The 22,500-nt window shown below is 43.8% G+C and overlaps 1 protein-coding gene across 1 annotated transcript in view; it reads right to left on the minus strand.

Moving 5' to 3' along the window:
* The window catches only part of LOC306918624 (thrombospondin type-1 domain-containing protein 7A-like), a gene marked incomplete at both ends in the record, with an annotated part of 147,684 nt that overhangs the window by 34,032 nt on the left and 91,152 nt on the right, over positions 1–22,500 (minus strand). The window contains 4 exons of the mRNA XM_079531515.1: positions 9–114; positions 732–864; positions 7,048–7,163; positions 17,408–17,675. Of these exons, the coding sequence (XP_079387641.1) occupies positions 9–114; positions 732–864; positions 7,048–7,163; positions 17,408–17,675 (623 nt within the window). The remainder of the gene's footprint in view (positions 1–8; positions 115–731; positions 865–7,047; positions 7,164–17,407; positions 17,676–22,500) is intronic.

A 22,500-nucleotide genomic window follows, 5' to 3' on the forward strand; every position in this document is an offset into this window, starting at 1 on the left:
GTACCTACCCCTCTAGCCTGTATTCCAGGTCCACAGCTCTCCGTTGCTCCTGGACTGTCCTGACGAATCGACCAGGGAACCATCTGACACCTCCTCCACTTGTGGGTCTTCCACCTGCGCGCGCGCGCACACACACACAGGAGGATGTAGTGGATAGGGTGTAGGATACATACTTGTATCCTTGACATGAGGCTGTAGTGTGTAGGATGTAGGATGTAGTGAGTAGGATGCATACTTGTATCCTTGACATGAGGCTGTAGTGTGTAGGATGTAGTGAGTAGGATACATACTCGTATCCTTGACATGAGGGTGTAGTGTGTAGGATGTAGTGAGTAGGATACATACTCATATCTTTGACATGAGGCTGTAGTGTATAGGATGTAGTGAGTAGGATACATACTCGTATCCTTGACATGAGGGTGTAGTGTGTAGGATGTAGTGAGTAGGATACATACTCGTATCCTTGACATGAGGGTGTAGTGTGTAGGATGTAGTGAGTAGGATGTAGGCTGTAGGGTGTAGTGTGTAGGATGTAGTGGATAGGGTGTAGGATACATACTCGTATCCTTGACATGAGGGTGTAGTGTGTAGTGTGTAGGGCGTAGGATACATACTTGTATCCTTGACATGAGGGTGTAGTGTGTAGTGTGTAGGGCGTAGGATACATACTCGTATCCTTGACATGAGGCTGTAGTGTGTAGGATGTAGTGGATAGGGTGTAGGATACATACTTGAATCCTTGGCAGGAAGAGGGGGCGTCACACTCTCTCTCCTGACTCAGAACCTCAGGACAGTCCTGTCCGCCATTGGCTGGCAGCTGGATGATGATGCGTTTCCTGGACTGTTTCCTCTTGGCACTGCGACCTTTAAAAACAGACAGAGGAACACGTTTAAAGACTCCTCATGCACGGCAGGAAGCATGAGGTCAGTCCGTTGCTCTCCCCAGGTTGGCGGAGGGAGTGTATGCTACTGAAATGATAGATTTTTTGATAGAACACCAGTGATATTCCAGGGACCCCCATAAGAGAATATTTTTACGGTTCTAGCAGTGATTCTCAACCTGTTTAATTTCAAGGACCCCCAGTTTGACATGCAATAGTCTACGGACCCCCATTTAATGGCATTTCTATCCCCAATTTATATTGTAAAATCAATGTTAATTTAACTCTGAGAGTGTACAAATCCATTTAGTTCCATTTGTACACTCTCAGAGTTACAGACCCATAAGGGTCCATTTGGTTCCATTTGTACACTCTCAGAGTTACAGACCCATAAGGGTCCATTTGGTTCCATGTGTACACTCTCAGAGTCACAGACCCATAAGGGTCCATTTCGGTCCATTTGTACACTCTCAGAGTCACAGACCCATAAGGGTCCATTTGGTTCCAAACTATCATTTAGCTGGGGGACCCCCTGGAACTCCCTCAAGGACCCCTGGGGGTCCCCGGACCCCCTGGAACCCCCTCAAGGACCCCTGGGGGTCCCCGGACCCCCTGGAACTCCCTCAAGGACCCCTGGGGGTCCCCGGACCCCCTGGAACTCCCTCAAGGACCCCTGGGGGTCCCCGGACCCCGCTTTGGGAACCGCTGCACTAGACAATAAGACTCTGGGTGGGAAAAAAAAGTGTTGCAAAAATCGTGGGGTATAAATTTAGATGAAAGCAGAAATTGAGAAAAACCACCGAATGGCATCACAAAAACCATCATCCTGTTTGTTACGAGACGTTGATAATCTCTAATGAAAAGATAAGATAAAAATAAAACTGGGAATGTATTGTTGCCAGGCAACCCTCTCACGTAGAGAGGACTTTAACCCATTCAGGTTAGGTGTTTGTGGGCGGGAACCCCTTTCTGGTGTTAGCATTATGTTATGCTTTAGCTATCGAAAAATAGCAGATCTACAAGCTCATAGCGCGCCACAAGCTTGTAGATCTGCTATTTTTGAACGACTGACATAGAAACATAGCTTTTTCAGGATTTAGAAGACATTTTTAGAATCTGATCTCAGGTCGCATTATGTCAAACTTTATAGCTTAGAAAAAATAGTGCCGCGCTATACGCGCTTGTAGATCTGCTATTTTTTTTTAAATCATGAAAACGTGAGCAAATCTTTGAATATATTATATTCTTTCAGAGCGAACGTTTTATAACTCAAATCTTTGCTTCCGGGGGGGTCCCTGGAACAACATATTTTCAGATGCGGGTCGGCGGCCAAATACAGATAATTCAAATACATATAATTCTGGGGGTCCTTGACATGAAATAGTTTGAGAACCACTGACATAGAAACGTTGTTTTTTTTCAGAAAACTGTCATGATTTAGAAGTCTTTTGACCTGAGATCAGATTCTAAAAATGTCTTCTACATCCTGACAGTTTTCTGAAAAAGCTATGTTTCTATGTCAGTCGTTCTTCGATTTTTCAAAAATAGCAGACCTACAAGCTTGTAGCGCGCCACCGAGTGAGCTTGTAGATCTGCTATTTTTCAATAGCTAAAGCATAACATAATGCTAACACCAAAAGGGGTTCCCGCCCTGAATGGGTTTTAATTGGCCTCGGGTCTAAACTGTAATCATGGAGGCCGATGTGAAACCTCTGCTCCACTCAGAAGAGAAACAGAGAACAGAAGAGAAGGCGTCTTATTTAGAGCTCTCACAACCCTTGTTTAGAACACACGGCAGCAGCAACGCTCCCGTCGTTTAGAACACATGGCAGCAGCAACGCTCCCGTCGTTTAGAACACATGGCAGCAGCAACGCTCCCGTCGTTTAGAACACATGGCAGCAGCAACGCTCCCGTCGTTTAGAACACATGGCAGCAGCAACGATCCCGTCGTTTAGAACACATGGCAGCAGCATCGCTCCCGTCGTTTAGAACACATGGCAGCAGCAACGCTCCCGTCGTTTAGAACACATGGCAGCAGCAACGCTCCCGTCGTTTAGAACACATGGCAGCAGCAACGCTCCCGTCGTTTAGAACACATGGCAGCAGCAACGATCCCGTCGTTTAGAACACATGGCAGCAGCATCGCTCCCGTCGTTTAGAACACACAGCAGCAGCAACGCTCCCGTCGTTTAGAACACATGGCAGCAGCAACGCTCCCGTTGTTTAGAACACATGGCAGCAGCAACGCTCCCGTCGTTTAGAACACATGGCAGCAGCAACGCTCCCGTCGTTTAGAACACATGGCAGCAGCAACGCTCCCGTCGTTTAGAACACATAGCAGCAGCAACGCTCCCGTCGTTTAGAACACACAGCAGCAGCAACGCTCCCGTCGTTTAGAACACATGGCAGCAGCAACGCTCCCGTCGTTTAGAACACATGGCAGCAGCAACGCTCCCGTCGTTTAGAACACCTGGCAGCAGCAACGCTCCCGTCGTTTAGAACACATGGCAGCAGCAACGATCCCGTCGTTTAGAACACAAGCAGCAGCATCGCTCCCGTCGTTTAGAACACATGGCAGCAGCAACGCTCCCGTTGTTTAGAACACATGGCAGCAGCAACGCTCCCGTCGTTTAGAACACATGGCAGCAGCAACGCTCCCGTCGTTTAGAACACATGGCAGCAGCAACGCTCCCGTCGTTTAGAACACATGGCAGCAGCAACGCTCCCGTTGTTTAGAACACATGGCAGCAGCAACGCTCCCGTCGTTTAGAACACACAGCAGCAGCAACGCTCCCGTCGTTTAGAACACATGGCAGCAGCAACGATCCCGTCGTTTAGAACACATGGCAGCAGCAACGCTCCCGTCGTTTAGAACACATGGCAGCAGCAACGCTCCCGTCGTTTAGAACACATAGCAGCAGCAACGCTCCCGTCGTTTAGAACACATGGCAGCAGCAACGCTCCCGTCGTTTAGAACACATGGCAGCAGCAACGCTCCCGTCGTTTAGAACACATGGCAGCAGCAACGCTCCCGTCGTTTCCCTTGTTTAGAACACATGGCAGCAGCAACGCTCCCGTCGTTTAGAACACATGGCAGCAGCAACGATCCCGTCGTTTCCCTCGGGGACGTTTTTCTTTTCGCTCGATAAATTATTGGCACGGCTGAGTACCTAAACCCCTTATCCCTTATCCCTAAACTTACTTATCCCTAAACCCCTTATCCCTAAACTTCTTTGCCTTTTTCTTTTTTTTACTATTTTGCAAAACATTTTTGAATAGTTAAAATGGCCAGTTCTACAAGCTCACAACGTGTCAATGTAGATTGGCTAGTTGAACTATTCAAAATAGTAAAAAAAAGCCCTGAACCTCCACAGATATCTGGATGAAGAGAGACTGAACCTCCATCTGGCTGAGGAGAGACTGAACCTCCATCTGGATGAGAAAAGACTGAACCTCCATCTGGCTGAGGAGAGACTGAACCTACATCTGGATGAGGGAAGACTGAACCTCCATCTGGCTGAGGAGAGACTGAACCTCCATCTGGCTGAGGAGAGACTGAACCTCCATCTGGCTGAGGAAAGACTGAACCTCCATCTGGCTGAGTAAAGACTGAACCTCCATCTGGCTGAGGAGAGACTGAACCTCCATCTGGCTGAGTAAAGACTGAACCTCCATCTGGCTGAGGAGAGACTGAACCTCCATCTGGATGAGGAACGACTGAACCTCCATCTGGATGAGGAGAGACTGAACCTCCATCTGACTGCGGGGAGACTGAACCTCCATCTGGCTGAGGAGAGACTGAACCTCCATCTGGCTGAGGAAAGACTGAACCTCCATCTGGCTGAGGAGAGACTGAACCTCCATCTGGATGAGGAAAGACTGAACCTCCATCTGGCTGAGGAGAGACTGAACCTCCATCTGGATGAGGAGAGACAGAACCTCCATCTGGCTGAGCTGAGACTGAACCTCCATCTGGATGAGGAGAGACTGAACCTCCATCTGGATGAGGAGAGACTAAACCTCCATCTGGCTGAGGAGAGACTGAACCTCCATCTGGCTGAGGAGAGACTGAACCTCCATCTGGCTGAGGAGAGACTGAACCTCCATCTGGCTGAGGAGAGACTGAACCCCCATCTGGCTGAGGAGAGACTGAACCTCCATCTGGATGAGGAGAGACTGAACCTCCATCTGGCTGAGGAGAGACTGAACCTCCATCTGGATGAGGAGAGACTGAACCTCCATCTGGATGAGGAAAGACTGAACCTCCATCTGGCTGAGGAAAGACTGAACCTCCATCTGGCTGAGAAGAGACTGAACCTCCATCTGGATGAGGAGAGACTGAACCTCCATCTGGATGAGAATAGACTAAACCTCCAACTGGCTGAGGAGAGACTGAACCTCCAACTGGCTGAGGAGAGACTGAACCTCCATCTGGCTGAAGAGAGACTGAACCTCCATCTGGCTGAGGAGAGACTGAACCTCCACCTGGATGAGGAGAGACTGAACCTCCATCTGGCTGAGGAGAGACTGAACCTCCATCTGTCTGAGGAGAGACTGAACCTCCATCTGGATGAGGAAAGACTGAACCTCCATCTGGCTGAGGAGAGACTGAACCTCCATCTGGCTGAGGAGAGACTGAACCTCCATCTGGCTGAGGAGAGACTGAACCTCCATCTGGCTGAGGAGAGACTGAACCTCCATCTGGATGAGGAGAGACTGAACCTCCATCTGGCTGAGGAGAGACTGAACCTCCATCTGGCTGAGGAAAGACTGAACCTCCAACTGGCTGAGGAGAGACTGAACCTCCATCTGGATGAGGAGAGACTGAATCTACAGACATCTGGATGAGGAGAGACTGAACCTCCATCTGGATGAGGAGAGACTGAACCTCCATCTGGCTGAGGAGAGACTGAACCTCCATCTGGCTGAGGAAAGACTGAACCTCCATCTGGCTGAGGAGAGACTGAACCTCCATCTGGATGAGGAGAGACTGAACCTCCATCTGGATGAGGAGAGACTGAATCTACAGACATCTGGATGAGGAAAGACTGAACCTACAGACATCTGGATGAGGAAAGACTGAATCTACAGACATCTGGATGAGGAAAGACTGAACCTACAGACATCTGGATGAGGAAAGACTGAACCTACAGACATCTGGATGAGGAAAGACTGAACCTACAGACATCTGGATGAGGAAAGACTGAATCTACAGACATCTGGATGAGGAAAGACTGAACCTACAGACATCTGGATGAGGAAAGACTGAACCTACAGACATCTGGATGAGGAAAGACTGAACCTACAGACATCTGGATGAGGAGAGACTGAACCTCCATCTGGATGAGGTGAGACTGAACCTCCATCTGGCTGAGGAGAGACTGAACCTCCATCTGGATGAGGAGAGACTGAACCTCCATCTGGATGAGGAGAGACTGAACCTCCATCTGGATGAGGAGAGACTGAACCTCCATCTGGATGAGGAGAGACTGAACCTCCATCTGGCTGAGGAGAGACTGAACCTCCATCTGGCTGAGGAGAGACTGAACCTCCATCTGGATGAGGAGAGACTGAACCTCCATCTGGCTGAGGAAAGACTGAATCTACAGACATCTGGATTTGTTCTTGGACTCTCGCCACTGTGTTTGTTTGTTCCGACTAATTTGGAAGTGATTTTCTTTTCCTGCATTTTGGAAGCTCAGCGTTTCCCAAGCTTTCACCAGGTGATCTGGATCGCTCTGCGCTCTGGGGGCCGGGCCCTGTCACTCACAACACATGACATCATGCATGATGTCACTCACAACACATGACATCATGCATGATGTCACACACAAACACACACTGACACCGCACACGTGGAACGACACTGATTTGCGCAGGTGTTTTTAATTTCCCTCTTAACACATAAAGCGCCAATAAACTCGTCAATGGGAATTTAATCTGATGTAAATATGATGTAAATTCTCCATTAATTGAATTTAATGTTTGCATAAGACGAAAATCTACACTATAACTGATTATAGAAGGGGATAGCCCCTCCTACCATCCATCCATAAGCTCCTCCTACCATCCATCCATAAGCTCCTCCTACCAGTCAATCAGAAGCCCCCTCCTACCAGCCAATCAGAAGCCCCCTCCTACCAGCCAATCAGAAGCCCTCCCTACCTGCTTGGCATGTTGACGGACAGGTGCTCCAGTCGCTGTACGGCGTAACGATGCAGTCCCGTTTACAGGGCAGGAGGCACGGCCGCACGGTGTCTGGACGCAGTGACTCAGGGCACCTGTAGGGGGAGACATTACACACATTATAATAATATAGGACGCAGTGACTCAGGGCACCTGTAGGGGGAGACATTACACACATTATAATAAATATACACGTGCTGTTTATTCTATATCACTGTAGCATGACCACTTAAAATATAGTCTTTAATCTCAAATACAATAGAACCTGTTCAGTGCATGAAACATGGAAGTGTTTCACTCACTGAACATTGAAACATGGAAGTGTTCAGTGTGTGTTTCAATGTTCAGAAACACTTCCATGTTTCATGCACTGAACAGCTTCTATTGTATTTGAGATTAAAGAGTAGATCTGAAGTGGTCCTATAGTGATATAGAAGTGGTCCTATAGTGATATATAAGTGGTCCTGCTATAGTGATATAGAGGTGGTCCTATAGTGATATAGAGGTGGTCCTATAGTGATATAGAGGTGGTCCTGCTACAGTGATATAGAAGTGGTCCTATAGTGATATATAAGTGGTCCTGCTATAGTGATATAGAGGTGGTCCTATAGTGATATAGAAGTGGTCCTGCTATAGTGATATAGAAGTGGTCCTGCTATAGTGATATAGAAGTGGTCCTATAGTGATATAGAGGTGGTCCTATAGTGATATAGAGGTGGTCCTATAGTGATATAGAAGTGGTCCTATAGTGATATAGAAGTTGTCCTATAGTGATATAGAAGTGGTCCTATAGTGATATAGAAGTGGTCCTATAGTGATATAGAGGTGGTCCTATAGTGATATAGAGGTGGTCCTATAGTGATATAGAAGTGGTCCTATAGTGATATAGAAGTGGTCCTATAGTGATATAGAAGTGGTCCTATAGTGATATAGAGGTGGTCCTATAGTGATATAGAGGTGGTCCTATAGTGATATAGAGGTGGTCCTGCTACAGTGATATAGAAGTGGTCCTATAGTGATATATAAGTGGTCCTGCTATAGTGATATAGAGGTGGTCCTATAGTGATATAGAAGTGGTCCTGCTATAGTGATATAGAAGTGGTCCTGCTATAGTGATATAGAAGTGGTCCTATAGTGATATAGAAGTGGTCCTATAGTGATATAGAGGTGGTCCTATAGTGATATAGAAGTGGTCCTATAGTGATATAGAAGTTGTCCTATAGTGATATAGAAGTGGTCCTATAGTGATATAGAAGTGGTCCTATAGTGATATAGAGGTGGTCCTATAGTGATATAGAGGTGGTCCTATAGTGATATAGAAGTGGTCCTATAGTGATATAGAAGTGGTCCTATAGTGATATAGAAGTGGTCCTATAGTGATATAGAGGTGGTCCTATAGTGATATAGAGGTGGTCCTATAGTGATATAGAAGTGGTCCTATAGTGATATAGAAGTGGTCCTATAGTGATATAGAGGTGGTCCTATAGTGATATAGAGGTGGTCCTATAGTGATATAGAAGTGGTCCTGCTACAGTGATATAGAAGTGGTCCTATAGTGATATAGAAGTGGTCCTATAGTGATATAGAAGTGGTCCTATAGTGATATAGAAGTGGTCCTGCTATAGTGATATAGAGGTGGTCCTGCTACAGTGATATAGAAGTGGTCCTATAGTGATATAGAAGTGGTCCTATAGTGATATAGAAGTGGTCCTATAGTGATATAGAAGTGGTCCTATAGTGATATAGAGGTGGTCCTATAGTGATATAGAGGTGGTCCTATAGTGATATAGAGGTGGTCCTGCTACAGTGATATAGAAGTGGTCCTATAGTGATATATAAGTGGTCCTGCTATAGTGATATAGAGGTGGTCCTATAGTGATATAGAAGTGGTCCTGCTATAGTGATATAGAAGTGGTCCTGCTATAGTGATATAGAAGTGGTCCTATAGTGATATAGAAGTGGTCCTATAGTGATATAGAGGTGGTCCTATAGTGATATAGAAGTGGTCCTATAGTGATATAGAAGTTGTCCTATAGTGATATAGAAGTGGTCCTATAGTGATATAGAAGTGGTCCTATAGTGATATAGAGGTGGTCCTATAGTGATATAGAGGTGGTCCTATAGTGATATAGAAGTGGTCCTATAGTGATATAGAAGTGGTCCTATAGTGATATAGAAGTGGTCCTATAGTGATATAGAGGTGGTCCTATAGTGATATAGAGGTGGTCCTATAGTGATATAGAAGTGGTCCTATAGTGATATAGAAGTGGTCCTATAGTGATATAGAGGTGGTCCTATAGTGATATAGAGGTGGTCCTATAGTGATATAGAAGTGGTCCTGCTACAGTGATATAGAAGTGGTCCTATAGTGATATAGAAGTGGTCCTATAGTGATATAGAAGTGGTCCTATAGTGATATAGAAGTGGTCCTGCTATAGTGATATAGAGGTGGTCCTGCTACAGTGATATAGAAGTGGTCCTATAGTGATATAGAAGTGGTCCTATAGTGATATAGAAGTGGTCCTATAGTGATATAGAAGTGGTCCTATAGTGATATAGAGGTGGTCCTATAGTGATATAGAGGTGGTCCTATAGTGATATAGAGGTGGTCCTATAGTGATATAGAAGTGGTCCTATAGTGATATAGAAGTGGTCCTGCTACAGTGATATAGAAGTGGTCCTATAGTGATATAGAGGTGGTCCTATAGTGATATAGAAGTGGTCCTATAGTGATATAGTGATATAGAGGTGGTCCTATAGTGATATAGAAGTGGTCCTATAGTGATATAGAAGTGGTCCTATAGTGATATAGAAGTGGTCCTATAGTGATATAGTGATATAGAGGTGGTCCTATAGTGATATAGAAGTGGTCCTATAGTGATATAGAGGTGGTCCTATAGTGATATAGAAGTGGTCCTATAGTGATATAGTGATATAGAAGTGGTCCTATAGTGATATAGAAGTGGTCCTATAGTGATATAGTGATATAGAAGTGGTCCTGCTATAGTGATATAGAGGTGGTCCTATAGTGATATAGAGGTGGTCCTATAGTGATATAGAAGTGGTCCTATAGTGATATAGAGGTGGTCCTATAGTGATATAGAAGTGGTCCTATAGTGATATAGAGGTGGTCCTATAGTGATATAGAAGTGGTCCTATAGTGATATAGAGGTGGTCCTATAGTGATATAGAAGTGGTCCTATAGTGATATAGAGGTGGTCCTATAGTGATATAGAAGTGGTCCTATAGTGATATAGAGGTGGTCCTATAGTGATATAGAAGTGGTCCTATAGTGATATAGAGGTGGTCCTATAGTGATATAGAGGTGGTCCTATAGTGATATAGAGGTGGTCCTATAGTGATATAGAAGTGGTCCTATAGTGATATAGAAGTGGTCCTATAGTGATATAGAGGTGGTCCTATAGTGATATAGAGGTGGTCCTATAGTGATATAGAAGTGGTCCTGCTACAGTGATATAGAAGTGGTCCTATAGTGATATAGAAGTGGTCCTATAGTGATATAGAAGTGGTCCTATAGTGATATAGAAGTGGTCCTGCTATAGTGATATAGTGATATAGAGGTGGTCCTATAGTGATATAGAGGTGGTCCTATAGTGATATAGAGGTGGTCCTATAGTGATATAGAAGTGGTCCTATAGTGATATAGAAGTGGTCCTATAGTGATATAGAAGTGGTCCTGCTATAGTGATATAGAAGTGGTCCTATAGTGATATAGAAGTGGTCCTATAGTGATATAGAAGTGGTCCTGCTATAGTGATATAGAAGTGGTCCTGCTATAGTGATATAGAGGTGGTCCTATAGTGATATAGAAGTGGTCCTATAGTGATATAGAGGTGGTCCTATAGTGATATAGAAGTGGTCCTATAGTGATATAGAAGTGGTCCTATAGTGATATAGAAGTGGTCCTATAGTGATATAGAGGTGGTCCTATAGTGATATAGAGGTGGTCCTATAGTGATGCTACAGTGATATAGAATAAACAGCACATGTTCAGATGAACCTCTACTGTATATGAATACAAATGACTGGAATCCGTCTCGATGGCTGACAACTCCAATCCACCGTGTGTATATCACCCCCGGGGGAGAATACACGACGCAGACCTTCACACAACGCTCCACACAGACACTACAAAGCATGCTGCAACATGGTGTGGTACATGTATCGCCCTGCAGGGACGATATGACACAGATGCTCTGGATCAGTGCCAAGGAGGAAGAGGGCTTTGTTCCTTCCCTGGCGGATCTGTCTTCTGTGTGCGTGTGCGTGTGCGTGCGTGTGTGTGTGTGTGTGTGTGTGTGTGTGTGTGCACGTGTGAGTGTGCGGCTGTGCGTGCGTGCGTGCGTGCGTGCGTGCGTGCGTGCGTGCGTGCGTGCGTGCGTGCGTGCGCGTGTATTTGAATTCTGTTTTTACAGTGCTTAATGCTTATATCTTATACTTGACTATTAATATTATAATATACTAGAGCGGTGCCCGTATGGCTCTGGCCTACTTGGAACGATGCAAGTTGGAAATGCTTGCATGCCCCACCCAGATATTATGTCTGTCCCTTTTATGGTGTCAGCCATGCCCAAATATGGAGTGTTGTTGTGAGGTCAGAACAGGCCCAGAGCCTAGGCAGGAGCCCTATAGCTGTCCAGAACCCCGGGCAGAGAGAGGCCTTTTTGTGGCGGTTCTGGAGAACTGTAGGTCTGACCCACGGTCCCAATGTGGGAATGGATGGATCGTTGTAAAGATCGAGCTATAAAAATGCTATCCATTATAATTATTATAATATTAATATAACATCTTCTGCCTAGGTTGAATCCTGGGGGGCTAAATGGGGGGCAGCCAGAGTGTGTCTGCCCGCCGCTGGCATCATGGGGGGGGCTGGCAGGGTGGCAGTGCCCCCCCCCCCCCCCCCGCCCCTACTGCCAAAAATAATGCAGAATACATAAATAGAAAATGAACGTATTTAGCTCAGAGAAACACAGATGGTTACTACCAGAGTCCAGCACGCACGCGCACGCACGCATGCACGCGCACGCACGCACGCACACACGCACGCACGCACACATGCACACACACACACACACACACACACACCTTTGAGCGATGCAAATTAAGTCTTTGTTCATGATAATGGTCATGTACTTGTGCATAAAACATTAGCAATTAGATTATTGACTTTATTGTGAGTATATTAAACTATCCACTTGAATGTGTTATTGTGCATGTATATGATTAAGATTACGTTGGAATAACCTCCAACCATAATAATACTAACCACCAACCATAATAATACTAACCTCCAACCATAATAATACTAACCTCCAACCATAATAATACTAACCACCAACCATAATAATACTAACCACCAACCATAATAATACTAACCACCAACCATAATAATACTAACCTCCAACCATAATAATACTAACCACCAACCATAATAATACTAACCACCAACCATAATAATACTAACCACCAACCATAATAATACTAACCTCCAACCATAATAATACTAACCACCAACCATAATAATACTAACCACCAACCATAATAATACTAACCACCAACCATAATAATACTAACCACCAACCATAATAATACTAACCTCCAACCATAATAATACTAACCACCAACCATAATAATACTAACCACCAACCATAATAATACTAACCTCCAACCATAATAATACTAACCTCCAACCATAATAATACTAACCTCCAACCATAATAATACTAACCTCCAACCATAATAATACTAACCACCAACCATAATAATACTAACCTCCAACCATAATAATACTAACCACCAACCATAATAATACTAACCACCAACCATAATAATACTAACCTCCAACCATAATAATACTAACCACCAACCATAATAATACTAACCTCCAACCATAATAATACTAACCACCAACCATAATAATACTAACCTCCAACCATAATAATACTAACCTCCAACCATAATAATACTAACCTCCAACCATAATAATACTAACCACCAACCATAATAATACTAACCTCCAACCATAATAATACTAACCTCCAACCATAATAATACTAACCACCAACCATAATAATACTAACCACCAACCATAATAATACTAACCACCAACCATAATAATACTAACCACCAACCATAATAATACTAACCACCAACCATAATAATACTAACCTCCAACCATAATAATACTAACCACCAACCATAATAATACTAACCACCAACCATAATAATACTAACCACCAACCATAATAATACTAACCTCCAACCATAATAATACTAACCACCAACCATAATAATACTAACCACCAACCATAATAATACTAACCACCAACCATAATAATACTAACCACCAACCATAATAATACTAACCTCCAACCATAATAATACTAACCACCAACCATAATAATACTAACCACCAACCATAATAATACTAACCTCCAACCATAATAATACTAACCTCCAACCATAATAATACTAACCTCCAACCATAATAATACTAACCTCCAACCATAATAATACTAACCTCCAACCATAATAATACTAACCTCCAACCATAATAATACATCATAATACTAACCACCAACCATAATAATACTAACCACCAACCATAATAATACTAACCACCAACCATAATAATACTAACCTCCAACCATAATAATACTAACCACCAACCATAATAATACTAACCTCCAACCATAATAATACTAACCACCAACCATAATAATACTAACCACCAACCATAATAATACTAACCTCCAACCATAATAATACTAACCACCAACCATAATAATACTAACCACCAACCATAATAATACTAACGACCAACCATAATAATACTAACCACCAACCATAATAATACTAACCACCAACCATAATAATACTAACCACCAACCATAATAATACTAACCACCAACCATAATAATACTAACCACCAACCATAATAATACTAACCACCAACCATAATAATACTAACCACCAACCATAATAATACTAACCACCAACCATAATAATACTAACCACCAACCATAATAATACTAACCACCAACCATAATAATACTAACCACCAACCATAATAATACTAACCACCAACCATAATAATACTAACCACCAACCATAATAATACTAACCACCAACCATAATAATACTAACCACCAACCATAATAATACTAACCTCCAACCATAATAATACTAACCTCCAACCATAATAATACTAACCTCCAACCATAATAATACTAACCTCCAACCATAATAATACTAACCACCAACCATAATAATACTAACCTCCAACCATAATAATACTAACCACCAACCATAATAATACTAACCACCAACCATAATAATACTAACCTCCAACCATAATAATACTAACCACCAACCATAATAATACTAACCTCCAACCATAATAATACTAACCACCAACCATAATAATACTAACCTCCAACCATAATAATACTAACCTCCAACCATAATAATACTAACCTCCAACCATAATAATACTAACCACCAACCATAATAATACTAACCTCCAACCATAATAATACTAACCTCCAACCATAATAATACTAACCACCAACCATAATAATACTAACCACCAACCATAATAATACTAACCACCAACCATAATAATACTAACCACCAACCATAATAATACTAACCACCAACCATAATAATACTAACCTCCAACCATAATAATACTAACCACCAACCATAATAATACTAACCACCAACCATAATAATACTAACCACCAACCATAATAATACTAACCTCCAACCATAATAATACTAACCACCAACCATAATAATACTAACCACCAACCATAATAATACTAACCACCAACCATAATAATACTAACCACCAACCATAATAATACTAACCTCCAACCATAATAATACTAACCACCAACCATAATAATACTAACCACCAACCATAATAATACTAACCTCCAACCATAATAATACTAACCTCCAACCATAATAATACTAACCTCCAACCATAATAATACTAACCTCCAACCATAATAATACTAACCTCCAACCATAATAATACTAACCTCCAACCATAATAATACTAACCTCCAACCATAATAATACATCATAATACTAACCACCAACCATAATAATACTAACCACCAACCATAATAATACTAACCACCAACCATAATAATACTAACCTCCAACCATAATAATACTAACCACCAACCATAATAATACTAACCTCCAACCATAATAATACTAACCACCAACCATAATAATACTAACCACCAACCATAATAATACTAACCTCCAACCATAATAATACTAACCACCAACCATAATAATACTAACCACCAACCATAATAATACTAACCACCAACCATAATAATACTAACCACCAACCATAATAATACTAACCACCAACCATAATAATACTAACCACCAACCATAATAATACTAACCACCAACCATAATAATACTAACCACCAACCATAATAATACTAACCACCAACCATAATAATACTAACCACCAACCATAATAATACTAACCACCAACCATAATAATACTAACCACCAACCATAATAATACTAACCACCAACCATAATAATACTAACCACCAACCATAATAATACTAACCACCAACCATAATAATACTAACCACCAACCATAATAATACTAACCTCCAACCATAATAATACTAACCACCAACCATAATAATACTAACCACCAACCATAATAATACTAACCTCCAACCATAATAATACTAACCACCAACCATAATAATACTAACCACCAACCATAATAATACTAACCACCAACCATAATAATACTAACCACCAACCATAATAATACTAACCACCAACCATAATAATACTAACCACCAACCATAATAATACTAACCACCAACCATAATAATACTAACCTCCAACCATAATGATACTAACCACCAACCATAATAATACTAACCACCAACCATAATAATTGATTTTAAAGTGTTGTAGGAGTGTGATTAATCCGTAATCAAATCTTCTATTAAAGGCTAGCTGTGCTGTCGTGCTGATTTCAGCACGGCTGGAGAGCCTGTTTCCAGAACTATATACCTGTAGTAATATAAATATTTAATTTCCACAGGTTGAGAATAACCGCACGACAAATGACACAGGGTGAAAAAAATCACACCCGTGTGAAGTGAGGGGCGCGGTTTTCAATTCAAATATAGCAAAAATAGCTTACAATCTTACAAGCTCAAAGCGTTTTGAGCTTGTAGATGGGGCTATTTTTGCTACGACAGTAATATGCACTGTGGCCTGGCCTCTGGAGTGAGTGTTGAAATAATGTTGGCACTCTCCATCGTCAAAGTTGCCCCACACCTGGTCTATTTGCTCAGACACTATATGACATAAAACCTCTTCTTTGTCAATGATGGGAATGTAATGTCTGTGTAAGATGAAAATCTACACAAATAGCTGAATATAGGAGGGGCTAGCACCCCTCAAAGAACAGTGGGGTGGGTCTTACTTCTTGGGGGGCACCTGTCCCACGTTGACTCGGACACAGATAAAGAACAGTGGGGTGGGTCTTACTTCTTGGGGGGCACCTGTCCCACGTTGACTCGGACACAGATAAAGAACAGTGGGGTGGGTCTTACTTCTTGGGGGGCACCTGTCCCACGTTGACTCAGACACAGATGACCTTATAGAACAGTGGGGTGGGTCTTACTTCTTGGGGGGCACCTGTCCCACGTTGACTCGGACACAGATGACCTAAAGAACAGTGGGGTGGGTCTTACTTCTTGGGGGGCACCTGTCCCACGTTGACTCGGACACAGATAAAGAACAGTGGGGTGGGTCTTACTTCTTGGGGGGCACCTGTCCCACGTTGACTCGGACACAGATAAAGAACAGTGGGGTTGGTCTTACTTCTTGGGGGGCACCTGTCCCACGTTGACTAAGAACAGTGGGGTGGGTCTTACTTCTTGGGGGGCACCTGTCCCACGTTGACTCGGACACAGATAAAGAACAGTGGGGTGGGTCTTACTTCTTGGGGGGCACCTGTCCCACGTTGACTCGGACACAGATAAAGAACAGTGGGGTGGGTCTTACTTCTTGGGGGGCACCTGTCCCACGTTGACTCGGACACAGATGACCTTAAAGAACAGTGGGGTGGGTCTTACTTCTTGGGGGGCACCTGTCCCACGTTGACTATAGAACAGTGGGGGGGGTCTTACTTCTTGGGGGGCACCTGTCCCACGTTGACTATAGAACAGTGGGGGGGGTCTTACTTCTTGGGGGGCACCTGTCCCACGTTGACTCGGACACAGATAAAGAACAGTGGGGTGGGTCTTACTTCTTGGGGGGCACCTGTCCCACGTTGACTCGGACACAGATGACCTTGCGCGTCTGCATGCCCACCGAGCAGGAGGAGGGGGGGTTGTCGGGGGGGCGGGGGGCCCCGCGGACCCCCGACGAGGAGGTGTTGGTGCTGCTGGGGGCCACGGAGGAGTCCTCGATGCAGGGCCCCCAGGGGCCCGTCTGCCAGTGGTACACGGTGCACGGGTGCTCGTTGCAGGGGCGCCACTCCTGGAGGGCGCTGGTGTTGGGACACTGCACGCCACCTGACACACACACACACACACACACACACACACACACACACACACACACACACACACACACACACACACACACACACACACACACACACACACACACAAGTAAGATGCCTGAGGGCGAGGTCGCGTGCACGCATCCGCCTGGGTGACAGCAGACTGCTGGGCGAGCGCTGGCGCTTTGGAATGGGGGGTCAGATCTTAATTGTTCCTTCTCTACATGTTACCCCATAATAATAATAATAAAACTTTATTTGTATAGCATTGTATACCATAGGGCCTATCCTCTCTAAACACAATCTTTCTTTCCACTGTTATGCAGATGATGTCCAGATCTACCTGCCACTCACAGCCAAAGATAGCAATTAAACCACTCCAATCACTTCAACCATTACTAAACTGCCTTCATGACATACAAATCTGGATGGCCACACATTTTCTTCACTTAAATGACAGCAAAACCTTTGGCCATGACACCCCTATCCGCCCCATACACTTTACCCCCAACATCCGTCCCCATGTTAAAAACCTTGGCATAATTATCGACAGCTCTTTTAAATTCGACAAGCAAGTATCCTCTGTCATCAAAACCAGTTTCTTCCAGTCGAAGTAGATCGAAGATCGAGATCGGTGGAACAATGTTACAAGGTTTTTCACAATAGTCCAAAAAAAAAAAGGAAAATAAGTTTAGGAAGTTTACTGGCGAAAATAGGGCCCGGAAAGTTTTTAAAGTTTTATTTCAATTTCAGAAATCACACGAATGACTCGACACACTTTATTTAACACATATTCTACAACACGGTGTGATGATGTGAAGAAGGAACAGAGCCAAAGATACTCTCCTGTTCACAGCTGCCATGTTGACGTCTGAAAACATGTGGAGGTGTTTAATCTGAGGTTCATTTAGGGACTACGAACATGACGACTCATTCTCACTCCGACACCTCAGAGAAACCATCCAACTCCTCCACAGCCTCTTATTCACTGAGAGAAACCATCCAACTCCTCCACAGCCTCTTAATCACCTGAGAGAAACCATCCAACTCCTCCACAGCCTCTTATTCACTGAGAGAAACCATCCAACTCCTAGACAGCCTCTTAATCACCTGAGAGAAACCATCCAACTCCTAGACAGCGTCTTATTCACTGAGAGAAACCATCCAACTCCTAGACAGCCTCTTATTCACTGAGAGAAACCATCCAACTCCTAGACAGCGTCTTATTCACCTCAGAGAAACCATCCAACTCCTCCACAGCCTCTTATACTCCTGAGAGAAACCATCCAACTCCTAGACAGCCTCTTATTCACCTGAGAGAAACCATCCAACTCCTAGACAGCGTCTTATTCACTGAGAGAAACCATCCAACTCCTCCACAGCCTCTTCTTCACTGAGAGAAACCATCCAACTCCTAGACAGCCTCTTATTCACCTCAGAGAAACCATCCAACTCCTCCACAGCCTCTTCTTCACTGAGAGAAACCATCCAACTCCTAGACAGCCTCTTATTCACCTCAGAGAAACCATCCAACTCCTCCACAGCCTCTTATTCACTGAGAGAAACCATCCAACTCCTAGACAGCCTCTTATTCACCTCAGAGAAACCATCCAACTCCTAGACAGCCTCTTATTCACCTCAGAGAAACCATCCAACTCCTCCACAGCCTCTTAATCACCTGAGAGAAACCATCCAACTCCTAGACAGCCTCTTATTCACTGAGAGAAACCATCCAACTCCTAGACAGCGTCTTATTCACTGAGAGAAACCATCCAACTCCTCCACAGCCTCTTATTCACCTGAGAGAAACCATCCAACTCCTAGACAGCGTCTTATTCACCTGAGAGAAACCATCCAACTCCTCCACAGCCTCTTATTCACTGAGAGAAACCATCCAACTCCTAGACAGCGTCTTATTCACCTCAGAGAAACCATCCAACTCCTAGAGAGAAACCATCCAACTCCTAGACAGCGTCTTATTCACTGAGAGAAACCATCCAACTCCTAGACAGCCTCTTATTGGTTATCAGCTACGATGATTTCTCTCAGCCGGTAGGATTTGGGCTTAGAGAGTTAGTATTACAGTGTATTTGAACAGAATATTCTCCGTTGTGAATTTCTGCACATGCAATATTAACACATTCCATCCGTAGGACGTCTGGAAACGTCGTAGTGAATCCAATCGACGGATAGGACGTCCTATGGATCCTCAATGATATCAGCCGAGGGGAGAATATTCAGACTAAGGCCACCGTACGCTTCGCTCTACGGTCATATTAGCGTCCCGTTCACTAGCCTGCGCGGCAGAAAGAACGCCTCGTCTCTCCTCATCCAGGGCGCTCTCCGTGGTTCTGATCTGATGGATATACTAAGCTCTCCGTGGTTCTGATCTGATGGATATACTAAGCTCTCAGTGGTTCTGATCTGATGGATATGCTAAGCTCTCCGTGGTTCTGATCTGATGGATATACTAAGCTGTCCGTGGTTCTGATCTGATGGATATACTAAGCTCTCCGTGGTTCTGATCTGATGGATATACTAAGCTCTTCATTTCCGACTTCTCGTCCGCCTCTCGTTCAAAATATGAGCGCTTTGGATTATTTATCGTATAAATGAAAACGAGAGCAGACTCTATAGCATTCAGGAGGTGTAGTTCATTAGCAAGGCTACTACAGATTAGCTTCCAGCTTTCACCCCCCAAAAAACCCCATCCCCAACCCCCCCCCCCCCCCCCCCAAACAGGCAGTGAGGATAAATCGTTGGCTCCCCGGGGACAGCCGGTGAGCAGGGAGGGGGACGGGACGGGGGGGTGGTTTGACCCCCGGGGCAGGCTAGTGGCGTCGAGTCGAGTCGACACAAAAAGGGGGTCCGGACGGACGGACGGATGCCAGCTGCAACCCAACCCCCCCCCCCCCCACCCCCCTCCACCCCGACATGCCGAAACCGACCACACGATCATTAGTGGAGCGACCGCTGTCACCTTGGAGAGGCAGAACCCCCCATGGAGAGGGGAGGGGAGGGGAGGGGGGGAGCGTTATGAGCTTGTAGATCTGCTATTTTTCAATCGTTAAAGTATAACATCATGCTTAAAACACCAAAAAGGGGTTCTCTTGTCCAGAATGGGTTAAACGTTATGGGATTATGTTTGCCGGATGCTTCTGGATGGATAATCATAATAATATAATAATATCATTACTGATGCCGTGTGGCTAATGAAACAGAGACGCTTAAATTAACTGTTACAATATTTAAGTGTTAGCAATTAAACTTTTCCCCGTTCGCCGCTCGGTTGAAGAATGTTACAGCGTTTTGTTCCGTTAATTAAATTAACCCATTTAGACCTGAGGCTGATTCTACAAAAAAAATTCTTCTAAATCCTAACTGTTTTCTCAAAACGTCATGTTTCTATATCAGTCGTTTTGTTTATTTGATCATCCTTTGGTTTCAGATACAATATTTAAAGACAATGAATGGAAGCTGTTTACAAAAACAAAAACATGAAGATGATCAGAAGGAGTAGGCAGAAGCTAAAAGCTAAAAACATGAAGATGATCAGAAGGAATAGGCAGAAGCTAAAAGCTAAAAACATGAAGATGATCAGAAGGAGTAGGCAGAAGCTAACCCTAACCCTAAAACATGAAGATGATCAGAAGGAGTAGGCAGAAGCTAACCCTAACCCTAAAACATGAAGATGATCAGAAGGAGTAGGCAGAAGCTAAAAGCTAAAAACATGAAGATGATCAGAAGGAATAGGCAGAAGCTAAAAGCTAAAAACATGAAGATGATCAGAAGGAGTAGGCAGAAGCTAACCCTAACCCTAAAACATGAAGATGATCAGAAGGAGTAGGCAGAAGCTAAAACATGAAGATGATCAGAAGGAGTAGGCAGAAGCTAACCCTAACCCTAAAACATGAAGATGATCAGAAGGAGTAGGCAGAAGCTAAAACATGAAGATGATCAGAAGGAGTAGGCAGAAGATGAAGACATGAAGATGATCAGAAGGAGTAGGCAGAAGATGAAGACATGAAGATGATCAGAAGGAGTAGGCAGAAGCTAAAACATGAAGATGATCAGAAGGAGTAGGCAGAAGATGAAGACATGAAGATGATCAGAAGGAGTAGGCAGAAGGAGTAGGCAGAAGGAGTAGGCAGAAGGAGTAGGCAGAAACATGAAGATGATCAGAAGGAGTAGGCAGAAGCTAAAACATGAAGATGATCAGAAGGAGCAGAAGCTAAAAGCTTATAAATGCCTTTCCTACTTACAGCAGAACATGATTCGTAATACTCATTAACCCATTTCGGGCGGGAACCCTTTTTGGTGTTTTAAGCATTACGTTATGCTTTAGCTGTTGGAAAATAGCAGATCTACAAGCTCATAGCACGGCACCGAGTGCCACGCTATGAACTTAACCCTAAAATCGTGAAAATCTCAAATCTTCAAGAGTTTCAGTTTTTAACTTAAATATTTGCTTCTGGGGGGGGGGGGGGGGTCCCTGGAACAACATATTTTCAGATGGGGGTCGGCGGCCAATTACATATAATGCTTGGGGTGCTTGACATGAAATATTGAGAACCACTGATATAGAAACATAAGGTTTTTCAGAAAAAACGACATTTTAAAAATACATTTTTTTCATTTCAACGTCAGGCCTAAATGGGTTAAGTTAGACCCCCACATCAAGGACCCCCAGAATGATCTGAATTTGTGCCGCGGATGCACACGTGAAAATATGTTGTTCCAGGGACCCCCCAGAAGAATATGTTGTTCCAGGGACCCCCCAGAAGAATATGTTGTTCCAGGGACCCCCCAGAAGAATATGTTGTTCCAGGGACCCC

Source organism: Electrona antarctica, assembly GCF_951216825.1.
Source record: "Electrona antarctica genome assembly, contig: scaffold_206, whole genome shotgun sequence".
In the NCBI taxonomy this organism is placed as follows: Eukaryota; Metazoa; Chordata; class Actinopteri; order Myctophiformes; family Myctophidae; genus Electrona; species Electrona antarctica.